The following is a 23,619-nucleotide window of genomic DNA, read 5'->3' on the forward strand; positions in this document are numbered from 1 at the left end:
AAGTGACGGCGACGGAAGCCGCCGATGAGCTGCAGAGGGGGCGTTGTCGGAATGGTTCCGTGGCGCTTGGAGTCCTGCAGTTGACGCAGAGGGTCTACGGGGACGGGTAACGAGGAGGCGGCCGGTTGGGAGCGGCCTCCGAGGGTAAGGCAACCCGGGACTCTGGCCTCCCGCGAGGTGCGGGTCTGCGTGGCTGGAATGTGCGCCGGCCTGCTGACAGCGCGCTGTGGCGGGCCCGACCGAGCACAAAGCTAGACTCGAGGCGTGGGAGCCGGGCTTCCTTCCAGCCCTTGCTGCGATCTGTGCGTCTCTTGATGTCCGCGTCGCCCCAAGATAGGAGAGGCGCTTATGACCCGTCCTCATTGCCGCGCCCTGCCTCATTCTCCACGAGACCATCTGTGCCTTAGTGTCCCATCTGTAGAATGCTGTCACTTCAGCGCCTACTTCTGGGGATCTTATAGGACTAGTCAACGAGTCGGTGCAGGTCAGGTGCTGAGCGAGTATCTGCAGTTTTAGTCAGGGTTCACTAAACGTTCTCAGCCCGTAAGACTGCATTTGGTATACGGTAGTGGTCACCGTTTGCTGCTTAAATGAGTGAGTCAAACAGGCTGTGAGCCGTATTGTAAAAAACAACCCCGGGGCGAACATTTGTCGGTGGTTGCCTGTTTGTTTATTGTGGCTGCCATCTCAGGGTACAACATGCGAGGTGGTTCAGATGAGAGAGGTTTACTTTCTCACAGTTGTGGAGGATGGAGGGTCATGAACGTGGTGTCATCAAGTCTGCTTGCTGTAGCGAACCGTCCCGGCTTACAGGTGGTCGGTCACCTTCTTGCTGTAGCCTCACATGATCTGTCCTCAGTGCCACTGCACCGCCAGCCTTTCTGCTTGTATCTACATCTCCTTATGTTAGGATGTCAGTCAGACTGAAACAGGGCTCATCCTAATGGGCTCTTTTAAGCCACTTGCCTTATTAAGTTCCGCTCTCACAGGTAATCAGCGTCTGTGGTTCTGGAGAATGCAATGGAATACCCCCATTTTGGTAACCTGCACTTGCAATCCCAGCATTGGGGGTGGAGGGTGGAAATAGGTGGTTCTCTGGGATCAGTGAGCCTCTCATCTCAATAAGGGACCCTGTCTCAAAGAACAAGTTGGACAGCTCCCAGGGAACAATGCCTAAGGTTGGCTTCTGGCCTCCAGACATGTGCACCCATGCATACATAAAACATGCACACACACAGAAGGGCTTTCGTTGTAGGAGCCCTCTAGGTTCAGATTCCACTAAGGCTTTTTTTTCCCTCGAGGCACCCCTCTTCATTCATATCACCCAGGCTTTTTTCTTCTGTTTCTCTTTGCCTTGGTATTTCCATTGTTTGCTGTCTTTCACGTTGATCTTTCTACTGTCGTATTCTTTTTTTTTTTTTTTTTTTTTCGAGACATGGGTTTCTCTGTGGCTTTGGAGCTTGTCCTGGAACTAGCTCTGTAGACCAGGCTGGTCTCGAACTCGCCTGCCTCTGCCTCCCGAGTGCTGGGATTAAAGGCGTGCGCCACCATCGCCCGGCTACTGTCGTATTCTTGATTTAGATTTTAGCTTGCTGAGCTAGAAGGAACCCTACTGAACACCTATGAAGCCCAGACACAGGTGTCAGAGCTACAGTGATGAATGAAGCAGATGTGGGCCATGTCTTTACCTCTTAAAGACTGTTGCTTCTGCCCACTAGGTTGCTCCTCAGCAGTCCATTCTGCTGTGAACTTGTCCAGTGGATCAACTCATCAAATGAGTGAGAGTCAAACTGGCTGTGAGCAGTATTATAAGAAACAACCCCGGGGTGAGCATTTGTCGGTGCCAGGGAGGTTGCTCAGTTTGTTTATTGTGGCTGCCATCGCAGGGTACAACATCCGAGGTGGTTCCGATGAGAGAGATTTACTTTCTCACAGTTATGGAGGAAATTCACACCCTCATGGTCCAGCTATCTCACATTTGAGCTCCGCTGCACTGAGCTTAACTCTATCATCTTTGGGAAATATTTCATATCCAAATTACATCAGGGTTCAGGGGCACTGTTAAAAGAATCTCTGAGATTGACTTTGTGGGTGTGACTTTGTCTGCAGTGTTTTTGCCCTAAACATGAAATAAAGAAAACCCATGACTTGTTTGATACTTAGTGTGGGAGGGTCTCTGCAGGCTTTATTGCAGGCAGGGAAAACAATCAGGGTGTGTAGATGGAGTTTGCTTTGGGCTGCCAGTTCACAAAAAATACCATGGAAGCTTGTTATTAATTATGAAAGCTTGGCCTTAGTTTAGGCTTGTTTCTGCCTAGCTCTTATAACTTAAATTAACCCATTTCTATTAATCTATGTGCTGTCACGTGGCTTGTGGCTTTTAATGCTCCTCTTGTATGACCTGCTTCCTCTGTGACCCACTAGAGACCCCCTTTCTTCCCAGAGCTCTCTGATGTCCCGCCTAAACTCTTCGTGCTTAGCTATTGACCATTCAACTGTATTAAGCCAATCAGAAGGCACTGTGGCAAAGACGCATCTTCACATTGTACAAAAAGATTATTCTACAGCAAGGGTGAGGGAAGAATGAAGCTTGGATCAGCCTGATTTTTGTAGCTGGTGCCTGGGCCAGGACTTCTAGAGTCTGACCCAGATCATTTTACTTTAGCCATATTTAAGCACAGCCCAATTTTGGGGAAAAATTTTTTCTAATAATAATTAACTCTGTCCCAAGTGCACAATAATTTTAAGACATGTTTACATTGAGATTCTTTTTTAAATTTTTATTTATTTTTTATTTTTTGAGATGGGGTTTCTCTGTGTAATAGACCTGGCTATCCTTGAACTCACAGAGATCCACCTGCCTCCACCTCCTGAGTGCTGAGATTAAAGGTGTGTACCACCACCAACTGGCACATTGAAATTCTTTACAAAGTAATCTGGTTTCTTTCATAAAAATGGGTACTGTTGATTCAGAGATAGATTCAGGGTCTAGGGAGATTGACTGAGGTAAACATAATGCCTGTGAGTGTCGGGATTGACCTGGCCCTAAGATTCATAGAAGTCACCTAGGCTGTTGTACAAATGACATCTCTCACGGGGATGAGTTTTATGGCCTAGAAGTGATGCTCAAAGTTTTAAGGGGAAAGGATCTGGGATAAGTAAAACATAAATTCCAAAAGATATGGGCAGGGCCTGGCTCAACAGGGAGCAGTGTTTACCAGGTTATAAACTACACTTCCCCGCAGCGTTCCAGGAAAGCAGCTAAGCACCTCATTCCATTGAAGAGGTAAGCTGCGTGTTTAACTTTCCTGGCTTCTCAGTGCTTAACTGTGTGCACAAGGCCATTTTGTCTTCCACCGTCTAGTGCACCAGATTGCCATTTAGACCCTCAGTGTCCTCCCATCCTCTCCCACTGTGTCTGGATGCCAGAGGCTGCACTGATTCAGGTGCTACTGCTTGGCTTCTTTCTGTCTTTTGTTCAATCTGGGATCCCAGCCTATAGGATGATGTCATCCACATTAGGGTGAGTCTTCCCTGCTCATTTATGCCTTTCTGAAGTGCACCAAGAGGAGAACATCCCTTGGATTCTCAGTCCCGTGAAGTTGAAGGTCAAGATTAATTATCACAGGGTGTTTAATAAGTATGGGTTTGGTCTTAGCTGGTTGGGTTTTTTCCCCTTTATGCTTGTTCGTGTATATGTATGGTTTTTTATTTTCAATTTGCATATTCATAGTTGACCATAACAAAATGCATACTCTCTTACCACAGCCACCTTCTATATTAGCAGACTCATGTGCTTTGGGTTTCAAATAACTAAAGACTTCCATAATTGGTCAGTAAGAGGAGGCATTTCCATATTGCAGAGAGGTGGGCTAAACAGCTGTGGACTAGATGCTGCCGAAACAGCTCAGTGGGTAGGTGTGTGTGTTAAGCTGTAACTTTGATACACCAGGCTGAAAGCTAAGAACAGTTTTGCATTTGGGGCCCCTTTTGCCCCAGTGGTGTCCTCGAGAGTCTCTTACCTACATTCTCTGCTGCAGGTCTCATGGTCTAGTATGGACCCTGTTGCTGTTCACAGCTGCCACCTCCTCCAGCAGCTGCGAGAGCAGCGGATCCAAGGCCTGCTTTGTGACTGCATGCTGGTGGTGAGGGGCGTCTGCTTCAAAGCACATAAGAACGTGCTGGCGGCCTTCAGCCAGTATTTCAGGTGAGTGCCTCACTCTGTGTCCTTCCTGCCTGGAGAACCTGGAGGAAAGTCCTGTGGCCACATCCCACTTTTCTCCAGAATGTTTCCGCCTTGCTCTTTGGAGTTTAAACAAAATGAGAGATTATGGGTTTTCTTGTTTCTTTAATTACTATCACTTTGTGTTTAGAGTATCCTGAAAGGGAAAAGAGACTCTTAGCTAGAGTGTGCTGGGGATGATTGGAAAGAATTAATTTCAGTATTCTCTCTGTATTTCAGTTCCTTTCCAAATAAAATGATTGAGGGATTGCGTCTGCAGTAGGGATTTTGCTGTGAGAAGAACTGTGAGTGGAGAATGCTGGCCGTCCTTTCCCAGCACATGGAGGAAAGAGCAGGAGGGTAGAGAGTTCCAGGCCAGCCAGGGCTTCATAGGGATGATTCTGTCTGGAGAAGGAAAGAAGTCAGCATGAGGAGAGTGTTCTGTATGCTTCCCCTACCTTAGGTCCTTCCCTACTTACCTCCCTCCCTACCTAAATTAAAGCAGTTCACCTTTTTTTTTTCTCATTTGAATATTGTCAGAAAATCTTTAGTTTAGCTTCAACTTAGTTATCCCTGCCATTATTTTGGCTTATGTGATTTACTTAAATATACTGAATAACACCAAGCAGTTGTGTTTCAGTGTAGCTAGCCTTTGTACAATTGCCTTTTCTTTAGAAGTGTATTCTGGTTAGCAAGTGTTTGGTCTTTAGATACCATGCTCCTCTTTGGTGCACATTTACCTGCTCTGCTCAGCCATTGAGTCTCTGCAAAACTTAGCAGCCAGACGGGTGTGGTGGCACACCTAGCCCTGGAGGAGTAGAGACAGGTGAATCTCTGAATTCTAGGCCAGCCTGGTCTACATGGCAAGTCCCCAGCCAGCTAAGTCTAATAGCAAGAATCTGTTCAAAAAACCAAAAACCTAACCAAAACAAAAACCTTAGCAGCCAAATTATAGGTTACATAGTGAGGGTATACTGAGGGTTGACTGTCTTTATCTTCAGAAGTTTTTCAGGTATAAGTATTTGTATGTGTGCTGTATGGTGAGGAATGTATTGTGTCAGACTAAATATAAAACACTGAGATATGTAATGTTCTTTTTGCTGCACTCTATCAGTGTGAAATTGGTGCATGTGGTTAATTATACTTGGAGCAGGGCGGATCATGTTCCATAGAGTGTTTGCATGAGGACCTGGATTTGATCCAGGACCCACATGAAAAATTCAGGCATAGTGCATTCTTACAATACAGAACTGGGGAGATGAGACAGGGGGATTCCCGAGGCTCACTGGGCAGCCAGCCTGGTCTTCTCTGCAAGCTCTGGGCCAGTTAGAGACTCCATTCTCTTAAAACAGAGTGATCGTGTCTGAGGAACAGCATCCAAGGGTGACCCCTGGCCTCCATACACACACACACACACACACACACACACACACACACACACACACACACTTGAACATACACACTAACCCAAAATACTAAAAAAAAAAAAAAAGGCAATAAAGGTGAAATAACCCCCCAAAATAAAAACATTAAAAGAAAATTCTAGCAGAATGTAAAATTAGCTACCATGTTCTTTCTTTTGTCAGGAGCCTCTTTCAGAATTCTTCCGGCCAGAAGAATGATGTTTTTCACCTGGATGTTAAAAATGTCAGTGGCATAGGGCAGATCCTGGACTTCATGTACACATCGCGCCTCGACCTCAACCAGGACAACATTCAAGTGATGCTGGACACAGCCGAGTGTTTGCAGGTACAGAATGTTCTGAATCTGTGCCACACGTTTCTGAAGTCGGCCTCGGCAGCACAACTACCAGGCTTGCCCTGTGCTGGTGCCTTCTCCCTGCCGAGTGTGACTCTGGATGGCACCTGTGCAGGAAGTGAGCACTACCCTCCCCACTCACTGCAGGAGTGCCCTGCTGAAGGCCCGCAGGCTAAAGTTCTGGCTGAACTGAGTCCTCAAGCGCCATCAGCAGGTCTCAGTCGTCCTGCAGGAGAAGTGTCAAAGCCAGCCCTGGATGCTGCAAGTGGAAGCTGCCCAGAGCTGCCCTCCAAACAGCCCAATTACTATTACAAACTCAGAACGTTATACAGCAAGCAGTACTACAAGCAGACCGCCTGCCCCAGCCAGGTGCCTGCCCCAGAACAGCCCCTCGTTCTCAGTGCCTCCCCAGACATTGCTGCAGCAGATTCGCAGCCTGCTGTGGAGGGCCGCCCAGGTGCCCCAGAGTCTTCAGAGCAGTTACCGCCTGGCTTCCTGGCTCCGGCCCTCAGGAACTCTGGCACTGACTCCCAGGAAGATGCCCTTTGTCAGCTGCCTGCCAAGCAGATGAGACTGAAGAAGGCCATGCACCTGAAGAAACTAAACTTTCTCAAGTCACAGCAGTCAGCTGAGCGCACCTCACATCCTGAGTCAGGTGATGGCTTGGTCAGGAGGGAGGAATCTGCTGCTAAGGAAGATGAGGGCCCGAGAGCCAGAAGCCCAACTCCTGAAGAAAAAGGGAGGGAAGAACTGGGTCCAGAGAGCGGCCATGAGGAGGAGATTCCGGGAGCCCCAGCCACATGGGAGGACCCATCCCAGACCCTCCAGTCCCAGAGACAGTATGCGTGTGAATTGTGTGGGAAGCCTTTTAAACACCCAAGCAATCTGGAGCTGCACAAACGGTCTCACACAGGTACACTGCCCTGAGTCCACAGACCTGGAAGGAAGCCGCGGTGCCCCATCCCCCTGCAGACCTTGTCTGTAAGACACTCGACTCCTCAGTGGAGCTGCTGATGTCTCTAATGAGGCTCCAGGGTGCTAGCTGCCCTCTCTGGTGCACTTGGTGATGGTGTGCACGTGTGTCCTCTACAGCGTGCCGTCCGTCCAGCTCACAGTCAGCTGCTTTGGTGCACTCAGATTCTAGCTCTAAGACAGACACTGTGCTTGGTCGTCTCTAGGGCTTTCTCAAGTAGAATGCAGACTGACAGTGAACTCTGACCGTTTGATTTGACTCATTCTTTTTTACTATTACATTCAGTACTTTAAATTTATTTTTATTTTATGTGCATTGGTGTTTTACCTGCATGTATGTCTGTATGAGGGTGTCAGGTCCCTTAGAGTTGGAGCTATAGACAGTTGTGAGCCACCATGTGGGTGCTGAGACTTGAACCTGGACCTCTGGAAGAGCAGTCAATGCTCTTAATCTCTGAGCTCTCTCTCCAGCCCCTTGATTTGAATAATTCTTAAACTTCTCTCAGAAGTAATTTTAATTTGAAAAGTTAGGATTTTGGAGGCAGGAGGTAAGTTCTTAAGAATCAACTTTAACAACTTGATTTTTTTGTTTTTGTGTTTGTTTTAGTGGTACAAGGATTGACCTTGCACCTACTGGACAACTGCCCTACCACTGAGCTGTGCTCCCCTCCTGCCAGCCCCATTCATCTGATATTTTCAAATGAAAATTCTCTCACCTTAGACATTGAACTTCTAATGGTTTATTATCTTAATTCACACCATTGCCTTCCCACACCACATTGTACAATACCTATGTCTCACTCTTCCCCCTGGTTAACTGTGATACAGTTCTTAGTGCCTCATGAATTAGTAACAATTAGGATATAACCATGAGCTGGGTGTAATGGTGCACACCTTTAACCCCACTACTCAGGAGGCAGAGGCAGGCGCATCTATTGTGAGTTTGGAGCCAGCCTGGTCTACATAGTTCAAGGAAAGCCAGAGCTACAGAGTGAGACTCTGTCTCAAACCACCCTCCGCCCACAAAATAAGGCATAGCCATGAGCAGTGACACACAGCAGCATCTTCCAGATTGCCCTGTTTGCCTGCTGCCTGCTGCCTGCCTTGACATGCTCTTCTCTTGGCACCCCGGACTTCCGGTTTGCTGATTTCTACCTCAGTGCATCAGCTGAGACATTTTCACTAGTTATAAAAGCCCTTTAGAGATGTCAGTGTATTCGAATGTAAAGCCTGTCATTATTTCATTACTAGTAGTTCAAAATAAGACCAGGTACACACCGCTCTCACTCAGTCTTACTACAAAAACAACTTGACTTAATTATTATTATTTTTTTTTGCTTAATTTTCTACTGCCTGAGGAATACTATCAGTTTTATTTCATTTTTGTTTTAGAAACTTACCTGTTTATAGCTTTAGAGGAGCAAAATCAAATTGCTAATTCCGGAGAACATCTGTGAGTGACAGATACAGTCATAGGGCAGAAACACTTCGTCGGACATAAATGCTGCATTGAAATGGTAGCAGAGCGTGGCCTGGATGCCAGGGATCTGTGAGGCCAGAGCTGTTTCAGAATGGTGCAGATGCCGCTACCTCGAGGTGTGCCATGGAAGCTCCCAGTGGCCACATGGTGTGGGATGATGTGCCGCTGGTGGCCAATGAGACCTGTGTTTCTCTGTTTTCAGAATGCCTTCTGTTTTATTTCTAATGTGTATTTGTTGATAGTCACAGCCCATAGGACCAAAATTTTCATAGTAAAAACGGCTTCCAAGACCTGTGGATATGGTTGTTAAAAACCTTGGTCCTTTATGACCCATGGCTTGTCTTTTTTTTTTTTTTTAACTTATCTCTCTTGTGGAGGCTTGAACTTACCATTATCTATTACCCCAGTAATTATAAAGCAAGGCAGAAGACAGGCTTAAATGGTGACAGTCATCCAGGGCTGAAGACTAGCTTAGTACAAGCCCAAAAGCTGCAGGTCATTGCCAAGGTCACAGGCCCTGCATGTAGAAGAAGTGTTGTTATTTTTAAGAGAGTCTTAAGGTAACCTCTTGACGTGGGGGAAGTGAGGAAATGACATTTCTTGGGGTTCACAGGCTCCCGCAGACTAAAGGCAGCACCTTCCAGTACACCTTCCAGCAGACCTCCATTCAGAACAGCTGCGTCTCCAGGCTGTTGTAGTTACTGTACTTGGTGGAGCAGACAGACAGGAGACCACACCTCTCTCTTCTATGAAGGCCCGGTCTCAGCTAAGGCAGGCAGGCAGTGCTGAGGGCTGTTCCTCAGGTCACCTGTGCCTCACCCTTTGGGCCCCAGTGTCCACAGCCTTCATGATGTGAAGGGACCGTCCACTCTGTTTGGAGTCAGAGTCAGAGAAAAGTCCCATTTGGTTTTGTGCTGAAGGAAAACTGAGCGATCTATTTATTTCACCCTAGGTTTGTATTTGGAGGAAGGTCTATAGATTGGATTTTATCATCTTTCTGGAGAGTCTCAGGGTAAGAGATAAGTATTTGGAAGTAGAGATGCCCTGTGCCTCACTCTGGGGATGAAGAATGTCACGGGCTGACGTGATGGCCCTCACATAGTATCCCAGCATTCAGGAGGCTAAGGCAGGAATTGTTGAGAGTTTCAGATCAGCCTGGACTATAGAGGGAGAACTTGTTCTAAAACAAAACACAGAAGAACAGAATGGGCTGTTTGGAAAGGAGAGACAAAGGGGATCAAATATTTTAAACAAAAATGATTGTGCAAATTTTTGTACTGACAACAAACTGTTGTGTTTTGCTTTGTTTTAGGTGAGAAACCTTTTGAATGTAACATTTGTGGGAAGCACTTCTCTCAGGTGGGAATACTCTTATTTCTGTTGATAATTGGAAGCCTGAACTCCGTTGCTTACTTACTTACCAATAAGACTCACTTTTGTCCTTGGGAGAGAAGCATGTGTGGTAGTGGCAGTTTAGAGACTTGTGGCTGGGTCAGAACCCACATTTCCAGCGCATTAGAAGGTCTGCTGTTGAGTGAGAGCCATCCAAGACCTTTCCCTTTCCTGCACTGATGGGTCCTGCCCTGGTGTGTCTTGAAGTTTCCAGCTGTCCACACTGATCTTCCCTGGAGCCGCACTGTATGATGGATTAGGTCCAAGACCAGTAGTTACTCTCACTGTGACTAGAGGCAGGATTTTGGGCAGATTAGATGAAGCCATTTTTATTCCCAAATCTGACTGCAGTTCCATCTTCCCACGCACTGGCATGGGCTAGTGTGCTCCGTTCACGCTTACCTCTCGGTGACTCCCCATATCTTCTCGTGGTTGACCCTGTCTTCCCAGAGTGATGACTTTGGGACAGTATCGTGTTGCAGTATTATCAGGAGCCCTCAGCTCTGGACAGGTGTTGAGTGTGCATCCCTCTGTCACTATTGCCAGGGAGATCTTCATTGCCTTCCACCTCGGCCTCTGGACTGTCAGAGTCTGAATTGAACCTGCCTCTGTCAGATTTACTGTCCTGTTATCCTGGACAAAACAGTGTCTTGATCTGTTAAGCAAGGATGAAGGAGAGTGTGCAGGAGTAAGGAGTTGATGTGGCAAGGTTCTTAGAACAGCATGTGCCCTCCCTCTTGGCTCTGCACCCCAGTCCTTGTGTGGTCCTCCCTAACACCAGCATCTTCATCCTAACCACCTAGGACTGGGCCTGGTGAGAGAGCTTAGCAAGTAGGGATGTTGCTGCCAAGCCTGACAAACTGATTCCAATGCCTGGGGTCCACACAGTAGAAGGAAAGAACCAGTTACCTCAAGTTGTCTTCTACTCTTCACATGTGGCTTTTGATGCTCCTCCTCCCCCCAGCAAGATAAATAAGTAAAAATTAAGAAAAGTAAAGTGTAAAACTGTTTGTGACCATTGATAATAAGCATCATATTCTCTTAGAGTATGGCCGTGTCTTGGGTACTGTGCTTCCTATGTGGTGCACAAAGACACCAGTACATTCAGGGCAGTGGGGGAAAGGGAAAGATGGCAAGTCAGCTGTCTTTGGAGAAAAGCAGAGCCAGGAAGATACTTTGATTAGCTGGTACCACATTCTGAGAGGCAGAGGGCAGTCTTGGGAGCCATGTTTTCTGGTAGTACTGTCTGGATAGGGGTGGCTTTCCTTGTTGCATGTAGTATGCCAAGGAAGCCCTCCGGAGAAGTTCAGAGGCAGAGTCCTGGTGCTGGGCTGACACCAGAGCAACCACACACCTCATCCTTGGTGAAAGTACAAGAAGCAGGGACATCTTGGCCTTGTTCCGAAGTGCTAACCTGGGGCTCCGGTGATTCTCAGGTTCAGTAGATCTAGTCACGTCATTTCATAACACCACCAGAGAAGTGTGTGTTTGTCCTGTGTGTTTTTTAAAATTTTACTGTTATCTGAAATTCTAAAGACTTGGAACGCAGCTAGATGACTAATGTGTGCAATGCCTTCTGTCTTTTGAGTTTGTACAGCCCTTGTTCTTACTCAGCTGCCATCTACAGGAAAGGGAGGCCTGGTTTCTTTATGGGTGAATACTAAGGTTTATTATAAGAGTGACTCAACTCAGATGATACGTTTAAAGATACTTTATATTGTTGGGGGGAGCCACTTGTTTGTCCCGGCTGCCCAGAACCAAATAACCACACAGAAACTGTATTAATTAAATCACTGCTTGGTTCATTAGCTCTGACTTCTTATTGGCTAACTCTTACATCTTAATTTAACCCATTTCTAGTAATCTGTATATCACCATGAGGTCGTGGCCTACCAGCAAAGTTTTGGCACGTCTGTCTTTAGCGGCTTCATGGCATCCCCCTGACTCTGCCTTCTTCCTCCCAGAATTCAGTTCCATCTTCCCCACCTATCTAAGTTCTGCCCTATCAACAGGCCAAGGCAGTCTCTTTATTCATTAATGGTAATCACAGCACACAGAGGGGACTCCCACATCACCATATTTATGTATTTATTTACTGGGGAACACTTGTACCACAGTGTGTGTGTGTAGAGGTTAGAAGACAGCTCTCGGGAATCAGTTTTCTCCTTCCACCATTAATGTGGGTCCTGGGGATTGAATTCAGTACATCAGGCTTGGAGGCAAGCTGCCTTTACCTGCTGAGTCCAGATGTTACTTCTTTTTTTTCTGGTGGGATTTTTCTCTTCAATATTCTGTCTTAACTTAAAAGCAAGTAGAAGCAAGATTCTTTGTTTTATTTATTTATTTATTTATTATTATTTGTTTTAGCTCATATCCTCAGAATTTTATTAGCACAGGTTTTGAAGTCAGCAGATAAACTTGAATTAGGCCGAGAGTGGTGATGCATGCCTTTAATCCCCAGCACTCAGGAGGCAGAAGCAAGCGGATGTCTATGAGTTCTAGGCCAGCCTGGTCTATGTAATGAATTCCAAGCTAGCCAGGGGTATATAATGAGACCAGGTCTCAGAAGAAAAAAAATCAAAACCCAGGTGAATTAGCTCTCCCAGTCTTGTGACTCAAGGCATCCCAGTGCTCCAGCTGACTGCTCTGTAAAAGGCAATGCAGTCCTACAAGCCTGCACTTGGTGCGTCTTTGCTGCAGAGCTCTGCTCCCGTTCATAACATTGTCGTCGCTGCTTGGCACAGTTCTGCAAACACAACTGCAGATATTTCTTAAGACGTGGTCTGTGCACTTTGGATACCAGCAGCGTAGCTACGGTTTACTCAAAATAAAAAGTATGGATTGATGCCTAAAATAACAGGGCCAGGACTCCTGGGTCATCTGTACAAATTGCCTACATGCACCACGGTTTGGTTGTTGGGGTGTTGTGTGCAGAACATTCCATTGGTCCTATTTTGTCTGTGTTTGTACAGTTTGTCACCCCGGTATGTGCTGCTGTGTGTGGCAAAGATTTACTGATTTTCATTTTGTATTTCCATATGAAATGATAGAGGCGTGTTAAGGTTTTTGTTGCTGTTGCTTTTCTTTCGTTGTTTGTTATATTTTGACTTTTTGAGATAGTCTCCCTATGTAGTCTTGGCTGTCCTGGCACTTGCTGGTATCCCTGGCTTACCTTAAACACAGTAGTCTTCCTGCCTCAGGCTCCTGAGTGCTGGAATTACAGGCCTGTACTCCCACATTCGTTGACTACAGCTTATCACACTGTACATTAGAAGCGCATTGGGTTATATTTGCTTTGAAACAAGTAACACCGCCGGGGAGGGGGTGTGTATCCTATAAATGGCTCAGACTGTGTTTCATGCATATTTACTGCACCTTTAGTGCTACAGAGGGTTCTCCCTGGCAGTAGAGCAGGTGGTACTGTTCAGATTGTTGTGTGGGTGCATCACATTGGTTTTTCTGAAATTTGGATGTTACTGACCAAAGCAATTAGTATCTGAAACCCAGCTCTCTATGGACTGGTATCCAAGGTAGCAGAGTGGTTGTTGTGCTGACTGTTCAGGACACGTCAGTTTCCTGGGATTTGCAAAAGCAGAGAAGACTTGCACCTAGGGTAGACCAGTAGTAATCTGCCCAACCATAGCCGTGGGCAACTGCTCTAGTCGCCAAATCTGTTTTTCAGCTAGAAAGTAAAATACCAACTGCCAGTGCTTATAAAAGCCTAGGTAAAATTTCAGCTGTGGATTTTGCTGTTGGCGTTTGCTGTGGTCCTGTTATTAATAGTCACTATAAAGCGGGCTCTTCTGCTAAGATCCCTCTGGTTATTCAAAGTCCCAGTTTTCTCTCAGCTGTGTTTATCACAGTCTTGAATGTAGTGTCTAACTGAGGCTTTCCTGGATCAGATTCCACAGGCAGCGTCTTTTCATATTTGTGAGCTGTGACGCACAGATGAACTATAACCAAAACTGTTTTTGCAATTTGTTTGAGGCAGCTTGCAGAGGTAAAGAGCGAGTTTATCAGCTAGCTGCTTATTCTCTTTTCTGGCTCTGCTGTGCACTGCAGTGTGGCCCATAAGGCATTTTTGTTTGTCACCGTGGGTTTATTTGGCAGGAGGACACTCTGAACAGCTTGAGCTGCTCAGGTATAGTGAGGGAAGACTTTGCCTCACTTTGGAACTTCTCCAGGGAGGAATTTACAGCTTTGCTTTCACCATGTTATATAGTTTCCTGGTTTCATACTGATGACTGTGTGGAAGTCTATATGTGAAACCCTGCTAGCTTCACAAACTAGAGATGAAAGACCCTGCAGTGCTGCTGTGGTCCTCCTGAGATGCGCTCTTGCACAGAGGTAAAAATGAAAAGCAGAGCCAACCTTACTGTTAGAGGACACACTTTCTGGAAACATCTTTTGCTTCTTTTGAACAAAATCATTTGTTTTAGAGAGAGGCTGTGAACACTGAAATAAGCCCCACAAGTGCCTAACTCCCCATATAACCCTGCATGTGGGTGCTCCAAATTAACCATATCAAGGTCTGCTTAAAATTAGGCCTGGGAACCCAAATTCCTCCCCAGAGTAACCTGCCCTTTTACAAGGGAGGCATCACAGAGTGGGCACCGGTGTGAGGCCACAGTTGGGGCTTCTTGTGCAGTGGGTGGCTGCCCTTGGCTTTAGACACAGCTTCCTGTCTGCCCTTTACTGGTAGTGTTGTGGGATCAGCTAAAACTGTCAGTTCCCTTTGAACACTTACAACTTTTTTGGTTCTTCATTATTGGTGTGTTTCTTGTCCTCTTGTAGGCAGGCAACCTTCAGACACATTTACGCCGGCACTCTGGGGAGAAGCCGTACATCTGTGAAATCTGTGGAAAGAGGTCAGTGCTGGGCTCAAGGTGCCATATGTGAGGGACTGTGGGTGGTTCAGGTGTCTTTGTCCAGTGCCACATCACGGGCTACCAGGCCTCACAGCCATGGCAGAGAACAAGGGCATTCACTCTGTGACACATGGGAGAGGAAGAAGAAAAGTTCACGGAGAGCACGAACATCTAGGCTAGGGCCCCAGGAAGGAAATTGGCTTTACAGGAAACAGATTAGTTTATGCCAAAATGTTCTTTCTTAAAAGGTCCCCATGGAGGAGACTGTCTAGTCAGGGGAAACAATGCCCGAAGCCTGTGTGACTAGGCACCCAGAGTTAAGGCATCAGAGGGTACCTACGATGTGTTGTCAAACCAGGCTGTTAGCTTCAGGACAGAATCTATGACTCTCAGCCTTGGCAGCTGAGTTTTGACCTGAAAACTGAGTGTTGGCCTGCCAGCAAAGAATTAGCCCCTTTTGGTGGGTTGGCACCTGTGCAGTGATTCCTTTACAGGGCATGGGGTAAGTGAGGAGCTTCTCCATCCCTCCTGTGTGCACGGCCACAGCCTCAGCCTCCATCCCCTTGCTTGGTAATAGTCCAGGAGCTTCTTCCTCCACCATCCTGTGCTAGAACTGCAGGCCTCCACCAGTAGCCGCAGGCATCCCCATTGGTCCGTGTCTGGGTTCCATCATTGAATTACTCATTCATCCAGCATCCGTAACTCCCACCATCTGCTCAGTGCTGTAAGGGGAGCATAAGCGTCAGTGGCTGAGATTCTCTGCCTTTCACACATCCTCCTTGCAACCTTGTCGGGAAGATTAAAGATAGACACAGGATCATTCAGAAGTCAGCGTCGTCCAGCACGTTCCGTAGCACATTCTATGAGCATAGCAGAGGGAAAATCAAGCTTCAGTTGAGTTTTGAAACATGTCTGCCTCTGCATTGGAAAACGGAACAAAGCAAAGGCTGTCATGCTGACCCTGGCTCCCTTCTGTTGCAACTACCTGAACATAAAGCCAAGTTCTGGGTGGTACTCTCTGGTCATGGCAGGTGCCCAGCACCACAGACAGAACTGTCTCACATGGTGTTACTTCCCATGGGCTCCTGAGAACATTTTGCTGTGTGGAAAATTAGGATCTTGGAAATTCTGTGTAAGATCTTTTTTTGTGGGCTAGAGAGAAGGCTCAGAGGTTAAGGGTGCTGGCTGCTTTTCCAGAGGTCCTGAGTTCAATTGCCAACAACCACATGGTGGCTCACAACCATCTGTAATGAGATCTGGCTCCTTCTTCTGACCTGCAGGCATTCATGCAGACAACACTGTATGCAAAATAAATAAATACATCTTTAAAAAATAAAAAAGATCTTTTTCTGTGCCTCATCTTCCTTGGACCAACCCAGCAGCCATCAGAGGGCCAGGAAAGAGTATCGATCTCCACATGGCTGAGAGGTACTTGTTGCCCGCCCAAGCTCATGCCTCTCTGCACTCACTGTTTCCCATCCAGAAGGTGGGGTAAAAGGGCGTCCTGGTGTGCGGAGACAGTTATGGGAGGTACCAGTTATCAGGCACTCATCATGTCCTGGGCTCGGGGTAGCTGCTCCATGAACACTGGCTCCTTCTTCATTCCCTTCTCTGTACCTGTCTTAGGGTGGATGTGGAGGGTCTCCAGTGTGTGCTGGAGGTGAGTGAGCTCATTTTCTAGGCTAGGTGAAGGAGGGCCAGTGTCCCTGGCTCCTGAAGCCTGAAGTCTGTGTATTTCACACTAGATTGAGTAGAGCTGGCTTCATTGCCAAGACATGCAGAGCCAACCTTGTACCCTCCAGTGTGAGCCTTGGGCTGTCACACTACACGGAATGCTTCCCACTAGTGCAGTGATCCCAGCAGGATCTTAGCACCACACGGTTTCATGTTCCTCTGAACTGTGAGACTTGCCAGTGAGATGATTCAGAGAGTAAAGGCACTTTCAGCAAAGCCCAGTGACCTAAGTTATTAGTTCCTGGGAGCCATATGGTGAGGAGAGCTAAGTCACCCAAGTTGTCTCTGACCTCCACATGCATGCTGCAATGTACATACACATGCACTAAATAAATAAATAAATAAATAAATAAATAAATAAATAAATAAATGTGATTTTTTAAGGTAAGAGAGAGTGAACTGTGAGACTCTGGTCTTGTGCTGTTGGAAACTGGATAGAGTATGATGATGCAAGCCGGAAGCTTCTTAAAAGAAAACACTGGCATCATTTTCTGCTTTCCCTGAAACAGAGAAATAGAAATGTTTTACACACAAAGCAGGCCACACCCAGCTCTGTGTAAAACAGGTAGAGCAGTTTATGCCCTCTGCATGGCCCTGGTCTTCAGGGTCTCGGCAGTGTCACCAATCTGATAGGACTTTGCACTTCTTGCAGGTTTGCTGCCTCTGGTGACGTCCAGCGCCACATCATCATTCACTCTGGAGAGAAGCCACACTTGTGTGACACGTGCGGCCGAGGTATTGCTGAGTGAGCGACTCCCTGTGCTCTCACGGTCACTGCTGCGGGTTCCTTTTGTCCCCCTAACCCCTGCTGTGGTCTGTCTAGGGTTCAGCAACTTCAGCAATCTGAAGGAGCACAAAAAGACGCACACGGCTGACAAAGTGTTCACCTGTGATGAATGTGGGAAGTCCTTCAACATGCAGAGGAAGCTGGTGAAGCACCGTGTGCGGCACACGGGCGAGCGGCCCTACAGCTGTCCTGCCTGTGGTGAGTGTGATGCTGGCCAGCCGGCAAGCTGACCTCATCCTGTACACGGCAGAGTTACCCACTCTGCTGTTGGCTGCCATAAGTCACTGTTTCCTCTCATAGAGTGAGTGAGAGGGGCAGTCCCTTTGCCTCCTCATCAGACACTGCATCTTTGAGGTGTCCGGAACTGATCCTAGTGCTCCAGATACAAAGTGACCAAAGCCCTGTCACTAAGAGCTGGCAAATCCAATGGGAAGCGATGGAGTGCCGGAACACACTAGGAAACAAAGGGCATTCATTGCACCCCCACTCCACACATGCACTTGTTACTTAACAAATCAGACAGTGGCATTCGGTAAAGTGAGAAGGTCTCAGTATGGCCAGTGTGTGTGTGTGTGTGGGGGGGAGGTTGGGTGTTTCCCGTGAGGGAGTTCTCGACATTAGGGCCTTTGCAGTTACCCACTGGGTTTCCACTTGTCGCAAGGGAACAGGCTGAAGGACAAGCATGTGCACGTCACTGGTACAAACTTGTAGCGCCCATGCCACTACAGGTCAGTTTGCAAGTCTCAGCAAGGGGCACACAAACACAGAGACAGGGACACGGGTCATCCCTGATACAAAAATGCCAACGTTACTGTGCTCAGGGGCAGCTTATATAGGGCTCTGGCCAGCCCCCAGCTCTCAGGATCTTTCAGCTGCAGGCCTCACCAGAAACCACTCTCCTGCCATCAGGGTCTCATGCTCAGAGCAGCTGCAGGCCCAGGTAAACAAGTTGTTTTCCTCAGTTCACTCCAGCAGGCAAAGGGTCTGAGGCCGGGAAAGAAAGTCAAGGGGCCAGGGGTCTGCAGCCCCCAAGACAAACTGGCTGAATAGACATCAGAAAGGGGTGTCCTAGGTCCTGGGCTGGCCGTATGGCGCTGCTGTAGTAACAGTTGCTCTTACCTGGCTGCCACCACCACTGTTCCTGACGGGAACTGGAGAAGAAAGATTAGTTTGGGATCAAGGTTCCTTCAGAGGTCTAGCCCTAACGACTCCCTTTCACCAGCTGGGCTCCATCTCCTAAGGCTCCACATGCTTCCGAATAGCATCGTCAGCCAGGGAGCATTAAGGGACACTGCAGGCTCAAATGACAGCAACGTAGCCCAAAGTAACTGCTGAGATCTGTATTTCAGCCGATAAGGGAGCAGCCGCTGGGCAGCACTGAAACCCCAGAGTCTTGTGCTAAGTCTCAAACTTCAAGGGCCATCGGAGAGGGACCTTATCCAAAGTGAGGGTACCATGAACTATCCTTAGATCAGTTGTTCAGAAGGAGAGGATCCTTCCATTTCTAAAGTACTGCTTTCTCTCTTCAGGCAAGTGCTTTGGGGGCTCAGGAGACCTGCGCAGGCACGTCCGCACTCACACGGGGGAGAAACCTTATAGCTGTGAGATCTGCAGCAAGTGCTTCACACGCTCTGCCGTGCTGCGGCGGCACAAGAAGATGCATGGCAGAGCTGACGCCAGGAGTCCAGCTGCGCTGGATGAGCTGAGCCAGGCCATTGAAACCTCTGACATGGATAGGTCTCAGAGCTCCGACTCCTTTTCCCAGGATGTGTCCGTCACACTGATGCCTGTGTCTGTCAAGCTTCCTGTACACCCAGTGGAAAGTTCTGTGGCAGCATTTGATGGTCACTGTACTGGCTCCTACTGTAAGTTACGCTCCATGATCCACCCTCCTAGCATGAGTGAGCAGGACGCCAAGCTAGCCAAGCCCCAGGAGCTGCAAAGCCAGCCACACGCCTATGCCTACTCAGATGTGGACCCCTCGGCCCGTGCTGAACACTCACAGGCTGATGGTCTGGCTGTGACCCGCTCTTCCTTGGCCACTCTGGACAACCACTGCACCGAGCCGCTGGGCAGCCGGGCACCTTCCGTGACGTACAGGAACTCTGAGGGACAGTTTTTCTCTAGCATGACTCTCTGGGGGCTGGCAATGAAGACGCTGCAGAATGAGCACGAGCTGGAACAGTGATGTGCCTTCTCAGAACCCTGACGAGAAGCACCCTGCTAGGCCGGCTCCCCTCCAGTGCTTGTGGGAGCTCCATCTGTGGCCCAGGAGCTCTTGCTGCCTGCTGGTCCCAGAGAGGAAGATGGTGTGGGGCAGTCTCCACAGCAGCCTAGGCCCTAGGCTGTGAGAACAGCCGATGGACATCTGTGTGGCAATGGACCTCGCATCAGCTACTGTACATTTGGGTCCTGTTAAATGGCATATGTATACATAAAAATACAGATTTTATTTTTACATTTTTATAAGAGAAATTTTTAGTATCTTATTTTTTAAATATTTATACAGATTCTATTTGTATATGGAACTTGTAATATAATTTGAATAAATGAGCTTGCTTTCCTGTATCATATTTTATATTTGTATTTTTTCCCCAGGACTTTACTCTTTATTTTTTTTAATGCAGGGTCTTACCATATAGCCCTGACTAACCTCAGACCATCTAAGTATGCCAGGCTGACCTTGAACTCACAGAGATCCACCTGTGTCTGCCTCTCAAGTGCTGGGATGAAGGGCATGTGCCACCATACCCAGTTCTCTAGCATTTTTATTAATCTTAAGACCTTAGTACTATAAAAATACATAGTCAATGCAGAAGATCATGGGTTTGAGCTCAGTACCAACCAGAAATGAAATAAACATGACTGACTTGGTTGTATTAAGCCAAGTCATTGGCTTAACTTAAGGCTTAAATATTAAGCACTGAGTCCAGTTATGTCACCAGCCTGGTATGGGGGCCTCAGAGTCCTCTGAACACCCTGACTCCTGGCAACCCAGGATCTTCTCTTGGTTGGCTTGCTTCAGAGTGAGATGGGCTCTTTACAGGCCTGAAGTGGTGTAGCCCCACTTGGAAGTCCCCGTCAGCTTCCAGCATTGACGGAGTTCCTTAGCCTGAGTTTACTCCATCCCTCAGGCCTCAGGGACTCTGCTGATTTGACATGTCCATGGTACTGGCTCCGGGATGTGTTTGAAGCTACCATGGGAATGGTTGCCTTGTAGGACACTGTTGATTGCCTGATGGCATCTTTGAGAGCACCCTATCGCAATTCTAACTCAGAAAAGTAATGAACCTGGCAAGACAACCTGGCAAGGACAGGATTCCACAGGGAATGGCCAGGTCTAGGGAACTGCCAGCCATGAGTGACATCAGGTTCTCTTCCCAGTTTCCTAGCCACTCACTACGCCATGGTTCCCCGAGGGTGGCACAGCAGACAGACCTAGAGCTTCACGAGGGTTGAGCATCCTGTCCATGGGTGTGCCTAAGTATGGGTACTTTGAATAACGTGCCTGGATTGAACTTGAATGAGATGTGTGGTTGCTGGTGGATGGTAGCCCCTTCCATCCTGCCCTCTCCTCCCATCTCCCACGGCCTTGACAGCAACTCATTCCAGTAGCTCCTCCCCTCCGGGGTTTTACTGCCCCTTGACCCCTCCTCATCCCATCCTTAAGGATCCCTCTTAGCCAGGCTACATGCCATAGTCCTCATGTCACAACTCCCCTGCCATAAGCATCTATGGAGGGATGTGTGTGCCAAGGACAAGATTCTTAGGGTCTACCATACAACTCTGTCACCCTTGCAAAATTAAAATTTTATTTTAAAAGTCACTGATTGTATACTTGCCATGTGTAAGCTTTATGATGCATAAATGAAACTGAAGATTAAAAACTATGAAAAATAAACTTTAAAAGTTTGTTGGCACCCGGGTTCTGAATGCCTGTGTAACGCCTTAGTCCAGTGATCTGTCAGCTTGATGGTGTCTGTGATGGACTGCTTACATTTCCCTGTCTACTTTGTGCAGGTTTTCATTCGGCCAGCAGATGGCAGCAGCATCACCCCAGAAGCAGGCTGGGCCAGTGCTAAGGCCAGTGGCTGCTCTGCCTGAGAGCTGTGGGATCCTTGAGGTTCTCTGCAGACAGCAAAGCATATTTGCACACCTCAGCCTCCTCAAGCCTGTGGGGACACAGGACCACCCCAGCCCCAAAAGGGAAATTACAGGCTCGGTTGTTTTTCAAGCTTACTGGGTGCTGTCCACAACTCTGGGTCTAGTATTCACCCTGGATTGCCTTGTGGATGATTCATTCAGACTAGGAAATGTTCCTAGCAGCCTCTGGGACTTCAGATGCTCAGAGCTTACTTGGCCAGTGGATGCTCCACACAACAGCAGTCTGATCTTGCACAAGGTCCTTGGGGTCCTGGCTCTCTGGGACTCGGAAACAAACAAACAAAAACTGTAAAACATAGGTGAGGGCTGGAGGTGTAGCTCACTGGGCCTCGCATGCCCAGAGCCCTGGGCTCAATCCACAGCATGGAAGAAAACAAATGGCTCTGTGAACCTTGAGCTGTGTGAGCGATGCCGGACAGAAAAGGCCATGCACTGCATGTACTGCATGACTGTATGATTCTCTGCAATCTGCATGCACTGCATGACTGTATGATTCTCTGCAATCTGCATGCACTGCATGACTGTATGATTCTCTGCAATCTGCATGCACTGCATGACTGTATGATTCTCTGCAATCTGCATGAACTGCATGTACTGCATGACTATGATTCTCTGCAAGCCGTCAAGATCAGAGAAATCCGGGAAGACAGAGAGCAGGTAGCTGGTTGCCAGCTACGAGGGGAATGAAAAATGGATGCTTAATGGGCCCAGGGTTCTGTTTAGGATGGTTTGAAAATTCTGGAATTAGCTAGTGTTTATTTAGGACTGAGTTGTGCTGATGCCCTAATTTATGCCCCTCCCTCCACAAACTATTTGGAGACAAGTTCTTACGGAGGAATGTAGGTTTGGACAGGTCATAGGGGTAAGACCAGTGTGACCATGTCCTAGTAAGGGATCCCCCTACCACTCCCCACCCTGCCCCTCTCTCCTGATACCCTGTGTTTGATTAGGCAGTATGGAAGTTATCGAGAACTGACTTAGTTGAGGTCAGACATTGTCCCAGCCTGCTGCAATGGGTTCAGAGTGACCTGCCACCACCCATCACCTCGGCTCTCCCTTGTTTTCCTCCTCTGTAAGATGCACCTAAAGGGACTTTGCCCACCTCAGGGTTAGAGGTGGTGACCCAGAAGGCCAGACTAGAGCCTGCAGGGCAAATGGAAGACCAAGGTGCACCTTGCCGTTGCTCTTTTGTGGGGGTGACAGGAGAGTGGCTCTCCCAAGTCTTGCTCACTGATGTCCTCCCGAGCCCTGCAATGTACCCAGCACATAACAGACATGGAAGTCATTGGAAATGGAGGAGAGATGGTGTTTGTGCTGAACAACAGTCTCTCCATGACAGTTGTTGTTCAAATGGCCAGTGACATTCTGACATGAAGTACAAGCAAAATTTAGTTACTACCATGGGTTGGACACACACATACCACCATCACCACCATTCCCGCACTGAAGTCCTAACCCCCAGCACTTCAGAGTGTGACCTTGTTTAGAAACTAGGTCACTGCAGATGTCATTAAGAAAAACGAGGCCATGCTGGAGGAAGGCCCCTGCTCCAGAGACAGTGACTGGTTTCTTAGAAGGGCATTTTGGACATAGGGACAGGCACATGGCAAGAACTTTATCTGAGGATGGTGCAGGGATGGGCATGCTGCCTCCATAAGCCCGAGAGCCCATGTGGCCATCACAGCGTGGCCGTCACAGCCCTCAGAAGGAACCAGCTAACCCTGACCTTGGCCAGATCTCCAGCCTCCGGGCACTGTTGGCCATCAAGGGGATTTTTGTTTAAACCACCAAGTCTCTGCCTCATTATGGCAGGAAACTAATTAAGTCCCTGATGTTTGAGAGACTCAAATGCCAAGTGTTGAGGCCTCAGACTAATTCACACCACACACGGATGTGCAGATAATTATAAATTTCTTAATTCTTTCTGAATCAGGGAAGAGCAGGAAAAAAAAATAAACACAGTCTCTGGCCCAATTTTAGGCTCAGGAGACTGTAGTTTTTAGGAATCACTAGCTCTCCCCAGACACCCTGTCCCTGGCTGTTCCCCCTAATATGAACTTGGAGGTCTGAGGATCCATGAGCCATGGTGAGGGGAGGAATCGGGTACCGGGAGTGTGTCCTAACCTCAGGAAGCTGCTGTCCTACGGCCTCTGCTCCTCCTTGCAGCTGGGGATCCCAGTTCAGGGGTTCTCAGCCACCCAGTGCCTGAGGACACTACACTGCGGCCCCCCAACCTCCCACC

The 23,619-nt window shown here is 47.9% G+C and overlaps 1 protein-coding gene across 3 annotated transcripts; it reads left to right on the forward strand.

Annotated features, from left to right (window-relative positions):
• The first annotated feature begins 10 nt into the window (after positions 1-10).
• Zbtb49 (zinc finger and BTB domain containing 49) lies at positions 11-19,781 on the forward strand. 3 transcript variants are annotated; one of them, XM_050141367.1, is made up of 8 exons: positions 11-144; positions 4,041-4,207; positions 5,809-6,893; positions 9,745-9,791; positions 14,619-14,692; positions 17,079-17,161; positions 17,250-17,411; positions 18,743-19,781. In XM_050141367.1, exons 2-8 carry the CDS (start codon positions 4,056-4,058, stop codon positions 19,399-19,401), a joined length of 2,262 nt encoding a protein of 753 aa, XP_049997324.1. In that variant the 5' UTR covers positions 11-144; positions 4,041-4,055; the 3' UTR covers positions 19,402-19,781. The 3 variants fall into 3 exon arrangements, with proteins under 3 accessions (XP_049997324.1, XP_049997326.1, XP_049997325.1); XM_050141369.1 differs by lacking the exons at positions 11-144; positions 4,041-4,207; positions 14,619-14,692 and having other exon boundaries at positions 6,500-6,893; XM_050141368.1 differs by lacking the exons at positions 11-144; positions 4,041-4,207; positions 9,745-9,791 and having other exon boundaries at positions 6,500-6,893.
• Positions 19,782-23,619: the final 3,838 nt, after the last annotated feature.

This window comes from Alexandromys fortis, unplaced genomic scaffold (assembly GCF_014885135.2).
Source record: "Alexandromys fortis isolate MF-2015 unplaced genomic scaffold, M_Fortis_MF-2015_v1.1 scaffold_7, whole genome shotgun sequence".
Classification (NCBI taxonomy): domain Eukaryota; kingdom Metazoa; phylum Chordata; class Mammalia; order Rodentia; family Cricetidae; genus Alexandromys; species Alexandromys fortis.

Coding starts and splice junctions, on each gene's coding strand:
- Zbtb49 (XM_050141367.1), top strand. CDS start 4,056: ATGGACCCTGTTGCTGTTCACAGCTGCCACCTCCTCCAGCAGCTGCGA. Junction 4,208..5,808: donor GCCTTCAGCCAGTATTTCAG/GTGAGTGCCTCA, acceptor TTCTTTTGTCAG/GAGCCTCTTTCAGAATTCTT. Junction 6,894..9,744: donor GCACAAACGGTCTCACACAG/GTACACTGCCCT, acceptor GCTTTGTTTTAG/GTGAGAAACCTTTTGAATGT.